The sequence below is a fragment of the Manis javanica genome, chromosome 6, assembly GCF_040802235.1.
Source record: "Manis javanica isolate MJ-LG chromosome 6, MJ_LKY, whole genome shotgun sequence".
Lineage (NCBI taxonomy): Eukaryota > Metazoa > Chordata > Mammalia > Pholidota > Manidae > Manis > Manis javanica.
In genome coordinates this window covers 37,237,679-37,258,316 of record NC_133161.1, presented here as the reverse complement: position 1 = coordinate 37,258,316, position 20,638 = coordinate 37,237,679, and the positions used below count along the sequence as shown (strand labels likewise).

At 36.8% G+C, this 20,638-nt stretch overlaps 1 protein-coding gene across 7 annotated transcripts in view; it reads right to left on the bottom strand.

Moving 5' to 3' along the window:
- The window catches only part of IMMP2L (inner mitochondrial membrane peptidase subunit 2), a 917,077-nt gene that overhangs the window by 292,489 nt on the left and 603,950 nt on the right, over nt 1-20,638 (bottom strand). For 5 of the 7 annotated variants that reach the window (XM_037027496.2, XM_037027500.2, XM_037027497.2 and 2 more), the window contains exon 5: nt 5,629-5,694. The exons of 1 other annotated variant lie outside the window; for it this stretch is intronic. In XM_037027496.2, coding sequence (XP_036883391.2) covers nt 5,629-5,694 — 66 coding nt within the window. Of the gene's footprint in view, nt 1-5,628; nt 5,695-20,638 lie in introns of those variants that run through there. One more of the 7 variants, XR_005063787.2, reaches the window with a different exon arrangement.

Here is a 20,638-nt window from a genome sequence, read left to right as displayed (position 1 = left end):
GAAAGTCCACACCACAGACCAGAGCACCTTTCCCGTTACAAGGACACCAACAGATTAATGCTTCTAGTGGTAGACAGCATAGTTTAAAATTTGTTTCTTATATATTCTTGCATTTTAAAAAATGGGTCTGAGAGAAAAGTATACACAACAGTAAATAATACTATATTACCTAAATACCACTTAATGTTTTCTAACACTATTAGAGAAGTATAGGAATATATCCAATTATTATATAAAGCCCAGGAAGCCTAGGATCTTAAAGTACCAACAGTACAATCAAATTAAAAATGTTCTTTTAAAACCCCAAATACAAAAATGATTTTTTTTTCCTAATCAATTATCAAATAGTTTTTAGAGGTTGCCTATTAGGAAAATCTTGAGCCTTGATATTTCCATTCTTTATGTTATTCATTGCTCCATGTTAGAGGTGTCATGAACAGGGACAGAAGGGACATATGCCCAAAGCATCAATTTGTAGGATTAGGACAAAGAAGCTGGGCTTTGCCATGTGGGTTGCAGCAGAGAGGAAAGAAGGGGCAAAGTTTTTACATGTGCATCTCCTTTTCCTTCATCTCCCGACCCTGTACCGATTACCCACGTTCTTGTTCAGCCTCTTCTCTGTGAACCCAGTATTGATATTGAAAAGAAAGCATCAACCTGGCCTTTTCCTCAGAAAGGTCTGCTGTAGGATTTCTGATTGCACAGTTTTTATGTCTGACCAAGCTTTGCAATCTCACATGGTTGACTGTTCAGCTGGTGGCCAATAATGATACATCTGAACTAAAGCTGTGTTCTCTTTGGATTGTAATGTAAATTGGATCCCTTGGCATTCCTAATCCTGTTAGATTACTTTAGATAGATGAAATGTTTTTTGCTAGTTTTGTTAGCTATTTCGTTTTCTTTTTAAATAGCTTTGTTGAGATGCAATTCATATAACATATTTTACCCACCTAAAATGTATACTTTATTGTTCTTAATATATTCACGGAGTTGTGTAACTATCATCACAATCTATTTTTTTTCCAGTTTCAAACTTTAATTTTTTTAAATTTTGGTATCATTAATCTACAGTTACAGAAAGAACATTATGTTTACTAGGTTTCCCCCTTCACCAAGTCCCCCACACATACCCCTGCACAGTCACTGTCCATCTGCGTAGTAAGATGCTGTAAAATCACTACTTGTCTTCTCTGTTGCGCAGCTCTCCCCATGCCCCCCATGCACTATACATGCTAATCATAATGCCCTCTTTCTTTTTCCCTGCCCTTATCCCTCCCTTCCCACCCATTGTCCCCAGTCCCTTTCCCTTTGGTAACTATTAGTCCATTCTTGGGTTCTGTGATTCTGCTGCTGTTTTGTTCCTTCAGTTTTCCCTTTCTTCTTATACTCCACATATGAGTGAAATCATCTGGTACTTGTCCTACTCCGCTTGGCTTATTTCACTGAGCATAATACCCTCTAGCTCCATCCATGTTGTTGCAAATGGTAGGAGCTGTTTTTTTCTTATGGCTGCGTAATATTCCATTGTGTATATGTACTACATCTTCTTTATCCATTCATCTACTGATGGACATTTAGGTTGCTTCCATATCTTGGCTATTGCAAATAGTGCAGTGATAAACATAGGGGTGCATCTGTCTTTTTCAAACTGGAGTGCTACATTCTTAGGGTAAATTCCTACAAGTGGAATTCCTGGGTCAAATGGTATTTCTATTTTGAGCATTCTGAGGAACCTCCATACTGCTTTCCACAATGGTTGAACTAGTTTACATTCCCACCAGCAGTGTAGGAGGGTTCCCCTTTCTCCACAACCTCGCCAACATTTGTTGTTGTTTGTCTTTTCGATGATGGCGATCCTTACTGGTGTGAGGTGATATCTCATTGTGGTTTTAATTTGCATTTCTCTGATGATTAGCGATGTGGAGCATCTTTTCATGTGCCTGTTGGCCATCTGGATTTCTTCTTTAGAGAACTGTCTATTCAGCTCCTCTGCCCATTTTTTAATTGGATTATTTGCTTTTTGTTTGTTGAGGTGTGTGAGCTCTTTATATATTTTGGATGTCAATCCTTTATCAGGTCTGTCATTTATGAATATGTTCTCCCATACTGTAGGATACCTTTTTGTTCTATTGATGGTGTCCTTTGCTGTACAGAAGCTTTTTAGCTTGATATAGTCGCACTTGTTCATTTTTGCCTTTGTTTCCCTTGCCCGGGGAGATGGGTTCATGAAGAAGTCACTCATGTTTATGTCCATTAGATTATTGCCTATGTTTTTTTCTAAGAGTTTTATGGTTTCATGACTTACATTCAGGTCTTTGATCCATTTGGAGTTTACTTTTATGTATGGGGTTAGACAGTGATCCACTTTCATTCTCTTACATGTAGCTGTCCAGTTTTGCCAGCACCATCTGTTGAAGAGACTGCCATTTCCCCATTGTATGTCCATCGCTCCTTTATCAAATATTAATTGGCTATATATGTTTGGGTTAATTTCTGGAGTCTCTATTCTGTTCCATTGGTCTGTGGCTCTGTTCTTGTGCCAGTACAAAATTGTCTTGATTACTGTGGCTTTGTAGTAGAGCTTGAAGTTGGGGAGTGAGATCCCCCCCACTTTATTCTTCCTTCTCAGGATTGCATTGGCTATTCGGGGTCTTTGATGGTTCCATATGAATTTTTGAACTGTTTGTTCCAGTTCATTGAAGAATGCTGTTGGTACATCACAATCTATTTTGGATGTTTTCATTCCCCCTAAACACACACACACACACGGTACCCACTTCCCATTCTGCTCCTTGATGCCCCTAGGAACCATTAATCTCTCTGCCTCTTTGAATTGTCCATTCTGGACATTTCATATAAATAGAACCAAATGACATGTGGTCTCTTGTGACTGGCTACTTTCATTATTCAGAATGTTTTCAAGGTTTGCTGACTTATTCCTTGCATGGGATTTTCATCATATTCACACAAACTGTTTTCCACATATTAAAAGTATATTTTGGATATTCATGAATGTATATCAAATGGTTTTCCAAATTTACCGCTCTTCCTAGTTTCATGATATCAGAAGGTTAGATAGGTTCTTGAAAATAAAAATCAAAGTTCTCAGCTTCTGCAAATTTACAATGCCCATCCTATAGGATATGAAAACTAAGCTTTTTCATCTTAATATACTTATATCTGACAAAAACCACACTATTATACCTGTACATGCTTCCTCCCCCAAATGTTCACTCTTTAAAGAATCAAAGCAAACATCTCTTATAATTAGAAATTTTAAAGAAACTGATACAAAGTGAGGAATGCACTGAACAGACATTTCACCCAAGAAGATACATGAACGGCAAGTAAGCACACGGAAACATGCTCAACGTCATCAGCCTTCAGGCAAATGCAAATCACAGCTATAATGAGATTCTACTTCACAGCTATTTGGATGGCTATAACCAAAAATATCCATGTGTTGGAAAGGATTTAAAGAAATTGGAATGTGTGTCTATTGCTGGTAGAACATAAAATGGTATGACCACTTTCTAAAACAGTTCGGTAGTTTTTAAAAAGTTCAGCATATGCTTAACCATAACACCCAGAATTCCTAGGTATATACCCAATAGAAATGAAAACATTTCCACCTGAAGAAACAAACGTCCATAGCATTTACACAAATGTCCATGTTTTTAGTCATACTATCCCCAAACTAAGAACAATCCTAATGTCCATTAATGCCCATTACCATATGAATGAACAAACGAATGTGGTAGGTCCATATAATAACAATAAAAAGAAAAAATCTACAGATACATGCACAAGGGGGAACCTAAAAAAATTACACTAAATAAAGAAACCATACACAAAAGATGACATATTGTGTAATACCATCTAAAATTTCTAGAAAAGGCTAAACTATAGAGACAGAAAGCAGATCCAAGGTTTCCTGGGACTGGTGGGAGACAGAGTTAACTGTAAATGGGAGGAGGGAACTTTTGAGAGTAATGTAATAGAATTGTTCAAAAACTAGATTGTGGTAAGGTTGCATAATTGTGTACATTTATATGAAATCTCATTGAACTGTATATTCAAAATGGATGAATTATGCAGTATATAAATTATGCCTCAATAAAGGTTTTAAAACAAAAAAAAGAACAGAAATATTCATACCTCAAAAAATACCTCAATGGCTCCATAGATATCATACAAACTATGAACAAACACGTAATCTTGACATGAGAATTTTGCCATTCATTCCTACATCAGCAAGTTCTCAAATTATTTGGTTTGAGGATTCTTTACTCTCTTAAAAAATAATTGAGTATCTCAAAGAACTTCTGTTTATATGGATACTACCTGTCAATATTTACCATATTAGAATTAAAAAGGAGAATTTTTAAAAACCTTTATTCAGTCTCAAAGAATGATAATAAATCCATATTTTAACAAAAAGAACATATGTTTAATGGAAAGTGTAGTTATTTTCCAAAACAAAATAAAAAACAGTGAGAAAAGTGGCATTTTTAAAGATAATTTTGCTAATCTTTTTAGTGTCTGGCTTAATAGAAGACAGTCAGATTTCCATATCTGCTCCTGCATTCAGTCTGCTGAAATATTACACATCATGGAGTCTCTGGAAAATTCCACTGTACACTCATGAGAGAATGAGAGCTTAAAAGGGCAAATAACATTTTTATATTATTAGGGAAGTAGTTGCACTCTCACGAATCCCCATCAAGGATACTGGAAACACCCAGTCATCCTGGGCCCATCCTATGAGAACTGTTGGCCTAGATTCTGCTCTAAAACCAAATGAAATTCACTTTAATGAGATTGCTTAACCTTTAATGTCATTAATAAAGATACTTCAGGATCAAGTTTTTTGGGAAAATAGGAGCAGATAACTTTCCGAATATTTTTTCAAAATGTTTTCAGAACATTTTGATTTCTACATTGTATAGGCCTGGTCTCAACTTAAAGAAAGCAATCAAAATAACACACATCATGCCACATAAATACTTGTATAATCTCAAACATCTTGATTTATCAGCAAATAGAATAATATATTACTATACACTGTTAAAACACGTGATTGTTACAATGTGATTTTCTACAGCTACTGTTTTTGTCATTGATTCAAAAACTTCTGTTTCACCTCCTTTCTCATTTTCCATTTCTGAGTATAAAAGCTCACTATTAGTTTCTGTATTTTCTCCCAAAACAATAAGGCATTTCTGCATTTTTCTAAAATGAACCTTAACATCATACTCTAAAACAACTGGGCTAGTTTTAATATTTGAAAAATAATTATTTTATGGTCATGTTAGAAAATGTGAATAATTTTAGTTGAATTAATATTTATTTCTCTTATTTCCTCACAGTTAAGGGATAATAATGTGATTAAAAGATATTTCTCTTATTTCCTCACAGTTAAGGGATAATAATGTGATTAAAAATGTATGTGTGCCTTATGTCATGAAATAGTTGATGATCACCAAGATATACCCATTAATTTGGCAGGTTTTCAAGGTTTTGGACCTCTTTGAATTGAGATATTCTTCACAAGTAATGCAACTTAAAACTAAACAAAAATCCAGATGTTCGTAACTTGAACTCAGAAACAACAGTGTAAATACTTACTTTACAATATCTCCTTCAAGAGCAATCACTCTCTTAATGATCTTCTGTTCTGGGTTTTTAGGGGACCTGGAATAAGATAAGGTTATACAATCAGTTAAGTCTTTATTGTTTTAAGAAAACTAAAAAGAAAATCTACAGTGAAATACGCTATATTAAAGTCATTACAGAATCATTTTCACCCATGGCATGACATCAATCCTACATAGGTCCCAAGTGATAGGAAGCTACTACTAAACTAATCCTCATTAAAAACCTTTGGGGAGAAGCTGTGCTGATATTTTACAAAAATAAAAAAAAAAGAGGGATAAAGTATTTCACTATTAAAGCTAAGTACCTGTAGGACAGAATTCATACATAAGAAAATAATTAGACATTTCTTTAAAGTGTTAACATACTTAAGATTCTTTATTTCATTTACGATAAACAGAGGAGTTTGATTTAAATCTTCAAGAAAATACTGAAGATGAGAGACTTTCTTTTTTTAAATAAGGAGTCAGATTAGCCAAAGCAATCTTGAAAAAGAAAAAGCTAGAGCTATCACACACCCTGATTTCAAACTGTACTACAAAGCTATAGCAATCAAAACAGTATGCTATTGGCATAAAAATAGACACATAGTTCCATGAGACAGAATAGAGAGCCCAGGAATAAACCCATGCATATATGGTCAGTTCATGACAAAGAGGCAAGAACATACAATGAGGAAAGGGCAGTCTCTTCAACAAATGGTGTTGGGAAAACTGAACAGCTACATGTACAAGAATGAAAATGGACCACTACCTTCTACCATATACAAAAATTAACTCAAAGTGGATTAAAGACTTGAATATTAAGACCTGAAACCATAAAACTTCTAGAAGAAAATACAGGCAGTAAGCTTCTCAACATTGGACTTAGTGATGTTTTTTGGATCTGACTTTCAAAGGCAAGGGAAAAAAAAGCAAAGAAAAACAAATGAGGTTAAATCAGAAAAAGCTTCTACACGGAGAGGGAAACCATCAACAAAACGAAAAGGTAACCTACTAAATGGGAGAAGATATTTGCAAATGATATAATCAATAAAGAGTTAATATTTAAAAATATGTAAGAACTCACAAAACTTAGTGACAAAAAAACAAACAAGCTGATTAAAAAATGGGCAGAGGATCTGAATAGATTTTTTGAAAGCAAACACAAAGACAGTCAACAATACATGAAAAGATTCTCATCATCACTAATCAGCAGGGAAATGCAAATCAAAACCACAATGAGATATTATCTTACACCTGTCAGAATGGCTATTATCTAAAACACAAGAAATAACAAGTGTTGGGGAGGATGTGGAGAAAAGGGAACCCTGGCTCACTGTTGGTGAGGGTGCAAATTGGTGCAGCCAATATGGAAAAGAGTATGAAAGTTTCTCAAAATATTAAAAATAGAACTACTGCATGATCTAACAATTCAATTTCTGGGTATTTATCTGAAGAATATGAAAACACTAATTTAAAAAGATATATGCACTCCTATGTTCATTGCAGCATTATTTACGATAGCCAAGATACGGAATTTGTTCCTTGATAGATGAACAATTAAAAAAGAACGAAATTTTGCCATTTGCAACAACATGGGTATCTTAAGGTTATTATGCAAAGTGAAATAAGTCAGAGAAAGACAAATACTGCATGGTTTCACTTGTAAGTGGAATCTAAAAAACAAAACAAAACACACAGAACAAAACAAAATCGAGGATTATAGATACAAACAGGGTGGTAGTTGCCTGAAGGGAAGGATTATGAGATACAAATTTCCAGTTGTAAAATAAATAAGTGGTGGAGATGTATTATACAGGATAGTCAATAACAGTATCAGCTGTGTATGGTGACAGATGGTAACTAGACTTGCGGCCATCAGTTTGCAGTGTATACAAATGTTGCATCACTTTGTTGTTCACATGAAGCATAGAATATTGTACATCAATTACACTTCAATTAAAAAATTTTAAAATAAGGCATCAGAAAATTCTTTTGAACTATATTTATGTTTAGCCATTTGAAGATTATGTGATTCAGATTGCTAAAATAAAGATTACTGACATCCCACACTGTGTCTAGGATCTCTCACTCTGGAGGAAGCCATGCCTGTCCTGAGCAGCCCGACTGAGAGACTCGTTTAGTGAGGAAGTAAGATTGGCCAGCAGCCATGTGAGTAGGCTTAGCAGGAGAGCAGTCAGCCTTAGTCAAGTCTTCAGGAAATGCAGCTCGGGAGCAGCTTCACTGTGGTCTCCTCAGAGACTGAGCCAGACCATTCTCCTAAACTGCTTCTGGATTCCTGATCATCAGAAAATGTATGAGATAATGTTTGTTGTTTTAAGCTGCCAGATATTGGAGTAATGTGTTATACAACAATGGAAAACTGAGTCTTAATATGGCCAATATCCTGCCAATAATATTTAGTCTCTTAGCAGTTCCATTTCAAGGAACATCTCGTATATCACAAAAAAGATCACTTAATATGTATTTGAAAATCAGGGATAGATTAAAAATTTTCAATTCTAGTCACATTTTGAATTGAATTATGTTTAAACAGCAAAGTAAATGCGCAATAACCGAAAAGATTAAATATATCAAATAGTAATACTTCATCAAAGGAAATATCCAGTTTCAGTAAGACAGATATCACACTATACTTTGCAGAGAAAATGAAATCATCTAAATGATTTGCATCTACTTGTGACAATTAGTCTCACAGTTTTTTCACTAAACTATTAATATTTTTATTTTAAAATGAAATTTAATCAGGGGCTTTGACTGAATTGACTAACATTGTATTTCTATAATTTTATACTATATAAATCTATAATTTTAATGCCATTTATGTACAGCTAGAGTGAGGATCTGGGTACATTCAAGTTGATAGAATTGTGCAGGGCTAGTTACAGACCTTTAGAAAATTCTCCTCCCATGTCTGTCTGTTTAAATAACCAGAAATGTATAAAATAATATTCAACCTCAGTGATCACCAAAGAATTTCATATTAAAACTATGGAATGTCATTTTCTTATTATATTAACAAACAATAATATAGTTTGTTGTTGAGGGTTTAGGGACATGGGTGCTCTGTATATAGCATGTGGTCATTTAACATGCCATTCTGTAAAACAGTGGCAAGATTTTATATTCTCTTCAACATAACAATTACACTTTGTTGATGAAATGATTATGCATGTATACAAAATTTTAACTACATGGATGTAGTCTATTTCACAGAAGAGAACAAATTCAAAAAGAATAGACTGGTTAAATAAATTATTGTCTGTTCATAAATATTTTCCAGACATTAAAAATGATATAATAAAAGAATTTCTAATGATGTGGTAATATCAAAAGAATGTATAGATTAAAATGCAAATTAGAAAATATGTGTACTATGACCTGTATAATTGCATCTGTAATTATAGAGAGAAAACGTGCATGCAATTGTATAGGGAAAAATAAGAAAGGGTATAAACCAAGTGAGGGAGAGTTCTGTGTCTGATAAAACCCGTGTTGGAGTTTTGGTTCAGATTCCTGGGAAATCTGTTAGCAGATGGCAACTGTTTGTGTCATATGACATTTCCTGAGAAGAAATGTTCCAAAATAGGGATACAACCTAAGCTAATTACCATGCTCCCCTACCTAACATTGATGGAGTATTAATGTTAATGAAATAATAAGAAAAGCTACCCTTATCTATGTAAAATAATATTTTATGCCAACAACCTTTAAGTTTTTGAGATGCTTGAAAAACATTTTATATTTCTAAATAACCTATATCTTAAGATCACGAGGCAAAAGAGAATATCCAATATGACCTATCTATACAGTCTGAAGAATTACTTCAAATATAGCTATAAATTTAAATGTAATATTAAACTCCTGAATCTAATCAAATGATTCAAAAAAATGCTATTACTAACATTAATCCCATTATCACTCAAAATCTATATTCATGAGGCTGATGAATGCATTACTTTGATGTAAGTAGAAATGGTACAATAATTATTATAGATTTATTTACATTGTGAAAAATCATTGAACTTGCCTTTGTCAAAATTTTCTTGGCCATCTGCCTACTACTAAGAAGTGTGAAAAATAACATGTGAAGGATTATGCCTCACTTAAGGGATATAATGTATGCTGTCCAATAAATACTAAAATTTGCATTTAAATTTGTAATTTTTGTGTTTCATGATAAATACTGTTTACAATATTTATTTCCAGACCCTAGATTTTCAGGATTCTTTTTTATGCCAATGATTTAATTAGGCAAGATTTCTCCAGAGACTTGGACAAGATGCCTAGAATTATCTCCACACTGCTTAGGTCTTAGCAGATCTGTTCGGTGCGGCAGAATTTGTCTCTGACCAGAATGGTGGTAGGGACGGGAGCAGGGCCTAGCATAGTCATAAAAAGATTTCTATGACAATCTTCTTCTTGAATTTCACCTCCTATCTTGATAGAGATGTTGCTGTTTTTACCCTATGACATGTCAAAAAGAGCTATATCTTAGGTCTCATAATTTTTAACACTGATTTCATGTTTTCATATATTTCCAGCAGGTCATAATTTTGATCTTGCCTGCAGCACTAGGAAGGTCCTTTGGAATACTCAGGTGATGCCCTCTTGTGTGTTACAGGGATGGGAACATTAGCAAGTGTGCCACACTGTCTGTTCCTGACCCCCACACCCATTTTGATATCACACATCTACCTTAGCTCTCTGTCCAGGCACTCTGACTCTGCTCCCATTAATAGTAAAATTCCAAAGCTTCTCTTTATGGTTGTATAGATTTTTATATTTCCATTGCCCAAGATTGGCCCAGAATATCACAGAATCAACCTCATGATTACAAATCACTTTAGCCACCTTCTCAAAAATACCACAGTATATTGGATATTAATCACAATACATATAGCATAGTGAAGTCCAATTTTTTCTTGGTGGGGGGGGGCATTTTACTGCATTTATTTTTTTTCAAGGTCCAAACTTTTTAAAAAATTGAAGTATAGTTAATATACAGTATTATATGGTTTCAGGTGTACAACAGTGATTAAGCAATTACACACATTATTAAATGATCACCATGATAAGTGTAGTTGATGTTTCTAAACATACAAAGATATTACAACATTATTGATTGTATTTCCTATGCTATACTTTCATCCCCATGACTAATTTATTTAATAATTGGCTGTTTATGCCTCTTTATTCTAGTGGAGTCTAAATTTTTACTCTTCATTAATGAAATAAAAGTAAGAAGTATTATTCTGGTGATGTCTCACATTAGATAGGTTATTTTTTACTGTTCCAAAATATGGTCATCCATTAAAACATAAAATTTTATATCATCATAATAAGATGTATAATGAAAAGCCAAGTCAACAGTTATAAAAAACTATATCAAAACAAGTCATATCAAGCCCTTCCACGATGTGAGGACAAAATGAGAAGGCCTAGCTATGAACTAGGAAGAGAGCCTTAACCCAACCATGCTGGCGCCTTGACCTTGGACAGCCAGCCTCAGGAACTGATTGTATATATAAGATGAGAGAGAGAGACTGGGTTGAGCTTTCTGAGTTACACCATCAGATGAATGATTTGCACACTTGAGTCACATGATCAGCCCTTTGTGGATACCTGATACTGCCAGGTTGATGTATGGAGATAGAAAAACAGGAGACAATTAAAGACAGCAGCATGAGAGGTGACACAGAGGCTTCCTCCTGAAACCGCATATAATATGAAAATATAATTAATATGACTAATCCTAAAAGAGCAACAGGAAAGAGGGCTGCGCCAAACTGCATACACCTGGAGAAAAGAATAAACCTCATGGAACAGGGTAACATCCCAAAGCTGTGGCATGGCTGGACCCAAGCCCTTTCTCCATCCCAGCTCAACAGTGGGAAGAAGAGAAATGGAGCAGGGAGGGAGTGGAGAACTGGAACTGCTGAATGCCTAACACTGGAGATCTGCTCCGGGAGCCCAAACCTACATTTCATGGTGCTTTCATGGTACTCTCATAATTAGAGGTTAGAGAGCTAAGACAGGAAGAATATCTGGAGAGACTGAGATTACAGCCACCTGTGGAAAGAAGGGATCCATATCCAGCTGCACTGGGACAAAAGAAAGGCAGGGAGCATGAGAGACTTCCTAACAGCAAAAGGGCTGCTAAAGGAGCAGGGATTGCAGAGCTTACTGCTCAGGAGAAAGGATAGGTACACAAAATTGTCTGGGTGCACTCTGCCCAGAAGTATGGGAGCTTTCACGATTTCCAGGTGCTCCTGCTCCCTGGCTGGCTACACAGCTTGAAGGAACACCTCTTAGATACGCAGCCTACTTCACCTTTCTCTGGGATAGTACCACATGGCTTGCAAACTGGCAAACCCTATTCTGGCATTAGGTCAGCCAAAGGGAAGCCCTGTCTACAGCAACTACAGACGCAAAGCATAGAGGCTATACCTGTGTGCTCGGCCCACTAGTTCTGGAAGTTGAGGCAGACAGAGCAGCTGGGAAGCAGGAAACAGCTCTTTCCTCCCTGAGGCACCAATACCGCTCCCATGTGACCCCTGATATTGCTTCAGGGCCTGAGAAGCTCTGGGACTAGCAGACACCATATACAAATATGGAATGCCAAAGAAACCTGGATCAAACTATAATTATGAATACAACACCTCAGAAAGATTCAAATGAAATCAACATCAAGAATCTTGAAAGGGATTTCAAAATGAAAATCATTAATATGCTCATGGAGGTACAGAAAAATATTCAAGAAATCAGGAATGAAATCTACGTGGAGATCCAATTGTTGAAGAACATAATGGAGAGTATTAAAAGCAGATTGGATATGGTGGAGGAGACGATGAATGAAATAGAAATTAGAAAATAGAAATACAAAGAAGCTGAGGCACAGAGAGAAAAAAGGATCTCTAAGAATGAAAGAATAGTGGGGGTGGAGCCAACATGGCGGCATGAGTAGGACAGTGGGAATCTCCTCCCAAAAACATATGTAGTTTTGAAAATACAACAAATACAACTAATCCTAAAAGAGAGATCAGAAGACACAGGACAACAGCCAGACTATATCTACACCAGCGAGAACCCAGCGCCTGGTGAAAGGGGTAAGATACAAGCCACGGCCCGGTGGGACCTGAGCACATGTCTCCCCAGCTCCCAGCAGGAGGGAGAGGGAGTCCAGGATTGCTAAACACCCAGCCCCAGCCACCCGCATCAGAGCACAGACACAGTGCATGAGTGGAGGGCTGGAAACTAGGGAAATAGGGCAGCAAGAACTCTGAGAGGGTGCTGAAGCTGATGCCTCTGTGACAAAGAAAAGCAAGGGCTTTTTGAAAGTCTTAAAGGGACAGGGATTGAACAGCTAGACGGAAACAACACAGATAACAGCCCAGTGGCTGGAAATTACAGGGAAAACCGGGAGCACTAACCACCTGGGCAACAGCTCTGAGACCCCTCACGGAGGTAAACAGCCAAACAACCCCTCGTCCATTACCCCTCTGGGCGCTGCAAAAGCAGAGAAACAGCCTAGGGCAAAACACGCCCACAGAAAGGCAGAAAGGAAAATTCCTACACTTCGGTAGGGCAAGACACAAAGACCCAGCCTACAGGCAATTACACAACACAAGCCACTAGGGGTTGCAGTTGTCCCAGTAAAGAAAGGCCAAGAGCAAGTGAAAAGTTTGGCCCTCCCAGCTGACAGTCAATATCACCTGTCAACATGAAAAGGCAAAAAAATATGATCCAGACAGGACTAACCCAGACAGCTTCAGCATCTGCTACATCTTCCCCTGAGAAGGAACCTGGGGAGATAGATTTAGCCAGTCTTCCTGAAAAAGAATTCAAAACAAAAGTCATAACCATGCTGATGGACTTGCAGAGAAATATGCAAGAACTAAGGAAGGAGAATACAGAAATAAAACAAGTTCTGGAAGGACTTCAAAACAGAATGGACGAGATGCAAGAGACCATTAATGGACTAGAGAACAGAACAGGAACGCAGAGAAGCTGATGCAGAGAGAGATAAAAGGAACTCCAGGAATGAAAGAATTTTAAGAGAGCTGAGTGACCAATTGAAGGAACAATATACGCATTATAGGGATACCAGAAGAAAAAGAGAGAGAAAAAGGGATAGAAAGTGTCTTTGAAGAAATAATTGCTGAAAACTTCCCCAAACTAGGGGAAGAAATGGCCTCTCAGACCACAGAGCTACACAGAACTCCCATGACAAGGGATCCAAGGAGGGCAACACCAAGACACATAATAATTAAAATGGCAAAGATCAAAGACAAGGACAAAGTATTAAAGGCACCCAGAGAGAAAAAAAAGGTTACCTACAAAGGAAAACCCATCAGGCTATCATCAGACTTCTCAACAGAAACCCCACAGGCCAGAAGAGAATGGCATGATATACTTAATGAAATGAAACAGAAGGGCCTCAAAACAAGACTACTGTATCCAGCACGAATACCATTTAAATATGAGGGAGGGATTAAACAATTCCCAGACAAGCAAAAGTTGAGGGAATTTGCCTCCCACAAACCACCTCTTCAGGGCATCCTACAGGGACTGCTCTAGATGGGAGCACTCCTAAAAAGAGCACAGAATGAAACACCCAACATATGAAGAAGGGAGAAGGAGGAATAAGAAGGGAGAGAAATAAAGAATCATCAGACTGCGTTTATAATAGCTAAACAAGCGAGTTAAGTTAGACAGTAAGATAGTAAAGAAGCTAACCCTGAACCTTTGGTAACCACAAACTTAAAGCCTGCAATGGCAGTAAGTTCATACCTATCAATAATCATCCTAAATGTAAATGGCCTTAATGCACCAATCAAAAGGCACAGAGTAATAGAATGGATGAAAAAGCAAGATCCATCCATATGCTGCTTACAAGAGACTCACCTCAAACCCAAACACATGCACAGACTTAAAGTCAAGGGATGGCAAAAGATATTTCATGCAAACAACAAAGAGAAGAAAGCAGGTATTGCAATTCTGGTATCAGACAAAACAGACTTCAAAATAAAGAAAGTAACAAAAGATAAAGAAGGACATTACATAATGATAAAGGGCTCAGTCCAACAAGAGGATATAACCATTATAAATATATATGCACCCAATACAGGAGCACCAACATACCTGAAACAAATATTAACAGAACTAAAGGAGGAAATAGAATGTAATGCATTCAATCTAGGAGACTTCAACACACCACTCACTCCAAAGGACAGATCCACCAGACAGAAAACAAGTAAGGACACAGAGGCACTGAACAACACACTAGAACAGATGGACCTAATAGACATCTACAGAACTCTACATCCAAAAGCAACAGGATACACATTCTTCTCAAGTGCACATGGAACATTCTCCAGAATAGACCACATACTAGGCCACAAAAAGAGTCTCAGTAAATTCCAAAACATTGAAATCCTACCAACCAACTTTTCAGACCACAAAGGCATAAAACTAGAAATAAATTGTACAAAGAAAGCAAAAAGGCTCAAAAATGCATACAGGCATAACAGCACGCTTCTAAATAGTCAATGGATCAACGACCAAATTAAAATGGAGATCCAGCAATATATGGAAATAAATGACAGCAACAACACAAAGCCCCAACTTCTGTGGGATGCAATGAAAGCAGTCTTAAGAGGAAAGTGTATAGCAATCCAGGCATATTTAAAGAAGGAAGAACAAACCCAAATGAATAGTCTAATTTCACAGTATAAAAATTGGAAAAAGAAGAACAAATGAGGCCTAAAGTCAGCAGAAGAAGGGACATAATAAAGATCAGAGAAGAAATAAACAAAATTGAGAAGAATAAAACAACAGAAAAAATCAATGAAACCAAGAGCTGGTTCTTTGAGAAAATAAACAAAATAGATAAGCCTCTAGCCAGACTTATTAAGAGGAAAAGAGAGTCAACATTCATCAACAGAATCGGAAACGAGAAAGGAAAAATCATGATGGACCCTCGCAGAAATACAAAGAATAATAGAGAGTACTATGAAAACCTATATGCTAAGAAGCTGGGAAAACTAGGAGAAATGGACAACTTCCTAGAAAAATACAACCTTCCAAGACTGACCCAGAAAGAAACAGAAAATCTAAACAGACCAATTACCAGCAACGAAATTGAAGCGGTAATCAAAAAACTACCAAAGAACAAAACCCCCGGGCCAGACAGATTTACCTCAGAATTTTATCAGACAAACAGAGAACACATAATACCCATTCTTCTTACAGTTTTCCAAAAAATAGAAGGGGAGGGAATACTCCCAAACTCATTCTATGAAGCCAACATCACCCTAATATCAAAACAAGGCAAAGACCCCACCAAAAAAGAAAACTACAGACCAATACCCCTGATGAACATAGATGCAAAAATACTCAACAAAATATTAGCAACCAAATTGAAAAATACATCAAAAGGATCGTACACCATGACCAAGTGGGATTCATCCCAGGGATGCAAGGATGGTACAACATTCGAAAATCCATCAACATCATCCACCACTTCAAAAAAAGAAAGACAAAAACCACATGATCATCTCCATAAATGCTGAAAAAACATTCGACAAAATTCAACATCCATTCATGATAAAAACTCTCAACAAAATGGGTATAGAGGGCAAGTACCTCAACATAATAAAGGCCATATATGATAAACCCACAGTCAACATCATACTGAACAACAAGAAGCTGAAAGCTTTTCTTCTGTGATCGGGAACAAGACAGGGATGCTCACTTTCCAGACTGTTATTCAACATAGTACTGGAGGCCCTAGCCATGGCAGTTAGACAAAACAAAGAAATACGACAAGGAATCCAGATTGGTAAAGAAGAAGTTAAACTGTTACTATTTGCAGATGACATGATATTGTACATAAAAAAACCTAAAGACTCCACTCCGAAAGTAGAGCTAATATCGGAATTCAGCAAAGTTGCAGGATACAAAATTAACACACAGAAATCTGTGACTTTCCTGTACACTAACAGTAAACTAATAGAAAGAGAAATCAGGAAGACAATTCCATTCACAATAGCATCAAAAAGAATAAAATACCTAGGAATAAACCTAACCAAGGCAGTGAAAGACCTATACCCTGGAAACTATAAGACACTCTTAAGAGAAATTAAAGAGGTCACTAACAAATGGAAACTCATCCCATGCTCCTGGCTAGGAAGAATTAATATGATCAAAATGGCCATCCTGCCCAAAGCAATATACAGATTCAATGCAATCCCTATCAAATTATCAACAGCATTCTTCAATGAACTGGAACAAATAGTTCAAAAATTCATATGGAAACACCAAAGACCCCGAATGTCTAAAGCAATCCTGAGAAGGAAGAATAAGGTGGGGGGGTATCTCACTCCCAACTTCATGCTCTACTACAAAGCCACAGTAATCAAAACAATTTTGTACTGGCACAAGAACAGAGCCACAGACCAATGGAACAGAATAGAGACTCCAGACATTAACCCAAACATATATGGTCAACTAATATTCGATAAAGGGGCCATGGACATACAATGGGGAAATGACAGTCTCTTCAACAGATGGTGCTGGCAAAACTGGACAGCTACATGTAAGAGAATGAAACTGGATCACTGTCTAACCCCATACAAAAAAGTAAATTTGAAATGGATCAAAGACCTGAATGTAAGTCATGAAACAATAAAACTCTTAGAAAAAAACATAGTCAAAAATCTCTTAGACATAAACATGAGGGACCTCTTCTTAAACATATCTCCCCGGACAAGGGAATCAAAAGCAAAAATGAACAAATGGGACTATATCAAGCTGAAAAGCTTCTGTACAGCAAAGGAGACCATCAATAGAACGAAAAGGGAGAATATATTCATAAATGACAGATACAACAAAGGGTTGACATCCAAAATATATAAAGATCTCACACACCTCAACAAACAAAAAGCAAGTAATCCAATTAAAAAATGGGTAGAGGAGCTGAATAGGCAGTTCTCTAAAGAAGAAATTCAGATGGCCAACAGACACATGAAAAGATGCTCCACATCGCTTGTCATCAGAGAAATGCAAATTAAAACCACAATGAGATATCATCTCACAACAGTAAGGATGACTCCCATCCAAAAGACAAACAACAAGAAATGTTGGCGAGGTTGTGGAGTAAGGAAAACCCTCCTACACTGCTGGTGGGAATGTAAATTAGTTAACCATTGTGGAAAGCGGTATGGAGGTTCCTCAAAATGCTCAAAATAGAAATACCATTTGACCCGGGAATTCAATTTCTAGGAATTTACCCTAAGAATGCAGCACTCCAGTTTGAAAAAGATAGATGCACCCCTATGTTTATCACTGCACTATTTACAATCGCCAAGATATGGAAGCAACTTAAATGTCCATCAGTAGATGAATGGATAAAGAAGATGTGGTACATATACACAGTGGAATATTATTCAGCTATAAGAAAAAACAGCTCCTACCATTTGCAACAACATGGATGGAGCTAGAGGGTATTGGGCTCAGTGAAATAAGCCAAGTGGACAAAGAGAAATACCAAATGATTTCACTCATCTGTGGAGTATAAGAACAAAGGAAAAACTGAAGGAACAAAACAGCAGCGGAATCACAGAACCCAAGAATGGACTAACAGGTACCAAAGGGAAAGAGACTGGGGAGGATGGGTGGGTAGTGAGGGATAAGGGGGGGGAAGAAGAAAGGGGATATTATGATTAGCATGCATAATGGGGTAGTGGGAGAAAGGGGAGGGCTGTACAACACAGAGAAGACAAGTAGTGATTATATAACATTTTGCTATGCTGATAGACAGTGACTGTAACGGGGTTTGTGTGTGGGGGTACCCGGTATAGGGGAGAGCCTACTAAACATAATGTTCTTCATGTAATTGTAGATTAATGATACCAAAAAAAGGGGGGATTACTCCCTGATAGGATAAAACTAACTGCAAATCACTGATTACTGCATGCTTCAAATATCCTTAATTTTGATCATTTAAAGGGTGTCAGATGATCAGCTGTGGAAGTATATTTTTCTGATAATATTCCTTTCTCTAAAGAAAAAAAAGCAGTTCCTGTGTGGTGATCTCCAATAAGTTCTTCACAATGGTATAAAGGGCATTCCAAATGTGGGCAAAGGGTTAGTTTGTGTTTATACAGAGGATCAAAGCCTAATTTGGCGACCCAGAAAATGAATTAAAATATGATATGAAGAAGAACTTCCAACACTAACATTCTCTGGCAGAGTCATTCCAGAAGTTGATCATCAAAAAACTTCAACAAAGACCCTGGTGCTCTTGCAGTTGTAGCTGCATTCATCCCACCAGTTCCTGGACTTGCCATTGGAATGAAGTAGGAGATATCTAAGCTGGCCTGTGCATACAGTAAAACAACAAATTTGACTGGATCTATACTGTCGGAACTCAACGAAAAATTAGGAGAAGTGCAAGTTGCAGCGCTCCAAAATCTTGCGACTATAGACTATCCACTGTTAAAAGAACATATGGGATGTGAACATTTCCCAGAAATGTGTTGTTTTAATTTGTCTGATTTTTCTCAAAATATTCAAATTCAGTTAGACAATATCCATCATATCATTGATAAGTTTTCACAAATGCCTAGGGTGCCTAACTGGTTTTCTTCATTTCACTGGATATGGCTGTTAATTGTAGGTCTGCTTTGGTTATATAGCTGTATTCCTATTATGTTAACGTGTGCATGCAATTTAGTTAGTAATTTAAAACCTATACACACTTATGTTACACTACAAGAAGATATGTCAAAGAAATAATCAATCTTCCCATGTTTTCTTCCATCTGCTACTTCTATAGCTCTTCTTCCTTCATAATTACAACCCCTAAGTAGAATTCGTGCCACATATTTAAGTTACCGAGTATCATAATTCTTCCAAGTGGTAAAGATACCTCAAGACAAATGCTGGGCATAGAAGCCACAGGGCATAAATCTGCAAAAAAGTAAAAAGCTAACCTTTTCAAACAATATTGCTTCTCTCTCACTTGCCAACTTTACATTTCCCTGTATGGCCCCAGAAGATGACGGTTAGCCAGAGAAGGGTAAGATTCCTCAAGGGAGGAACAACCTAAGACAGGCACAGTCGCATCGGGGGGCCATCAGGTGAGAAATTGGGGATCAACAGAGGTGAGACTTAGAACCTCACTTTCCCTGTTTTGAGAGAAATCTTCTGCATCCATGGCTGTTTTGTTACCCTTGTCTAGCTTGGATTAATACTTAGTCTATAGGCACAGACCTGATCATCTACATTTGCCCTCTTACAGCACTAAACTATGTTTTCTACCTTAATCTTGCATCTACCTACCACTTCATATTTATTAAAATAATAATAATAATAATAATAAGGGAGAAATGCGGTATTCACAAAAAAATCAAGAATAAAAATCAAATGAATACTCATAATTGACCTGATTGTTTATAGTTCATGATGCGAGATCAAAACCAAAAGTTTCTGTGATGACTGCCCTTGCACTGTTCACCATGTAAGAACTTATTCACTATATAAGAACTTGTTCACCATGTAAAAACTTGTTCATTATGCTTCAGAAGATTGGAAAGTGTTGAGAATTAGGCTTGGGGTTGATTAATAATTGTGCATTGAGTTCCCTATACAGAATATTATTGTTGTTAACAACTATACGATCAATAAATATGAGAGATGTCCTCTCAAAAAAAAAAAAAGAATGAAAGAATATTTAGAGAACTGTGTGACCAGTCCAAATGGAACAATATTAGTGGTACCAGAAAAAGGACAGTAAAAGGAATAGAAAGTGTCTTTGAGGAGGGATTTGCTCAAAACTTCCCTAATATGGGAAGGAGATAGTCTCTCAGGCCATGGAGGTTCACATATCTCCAAACACAAGGGACCCAAGGATGACAACACCAAGACATATAATAATTAAATGGCAAAGATCAAGGATAAGGACCGACTATTAAAAG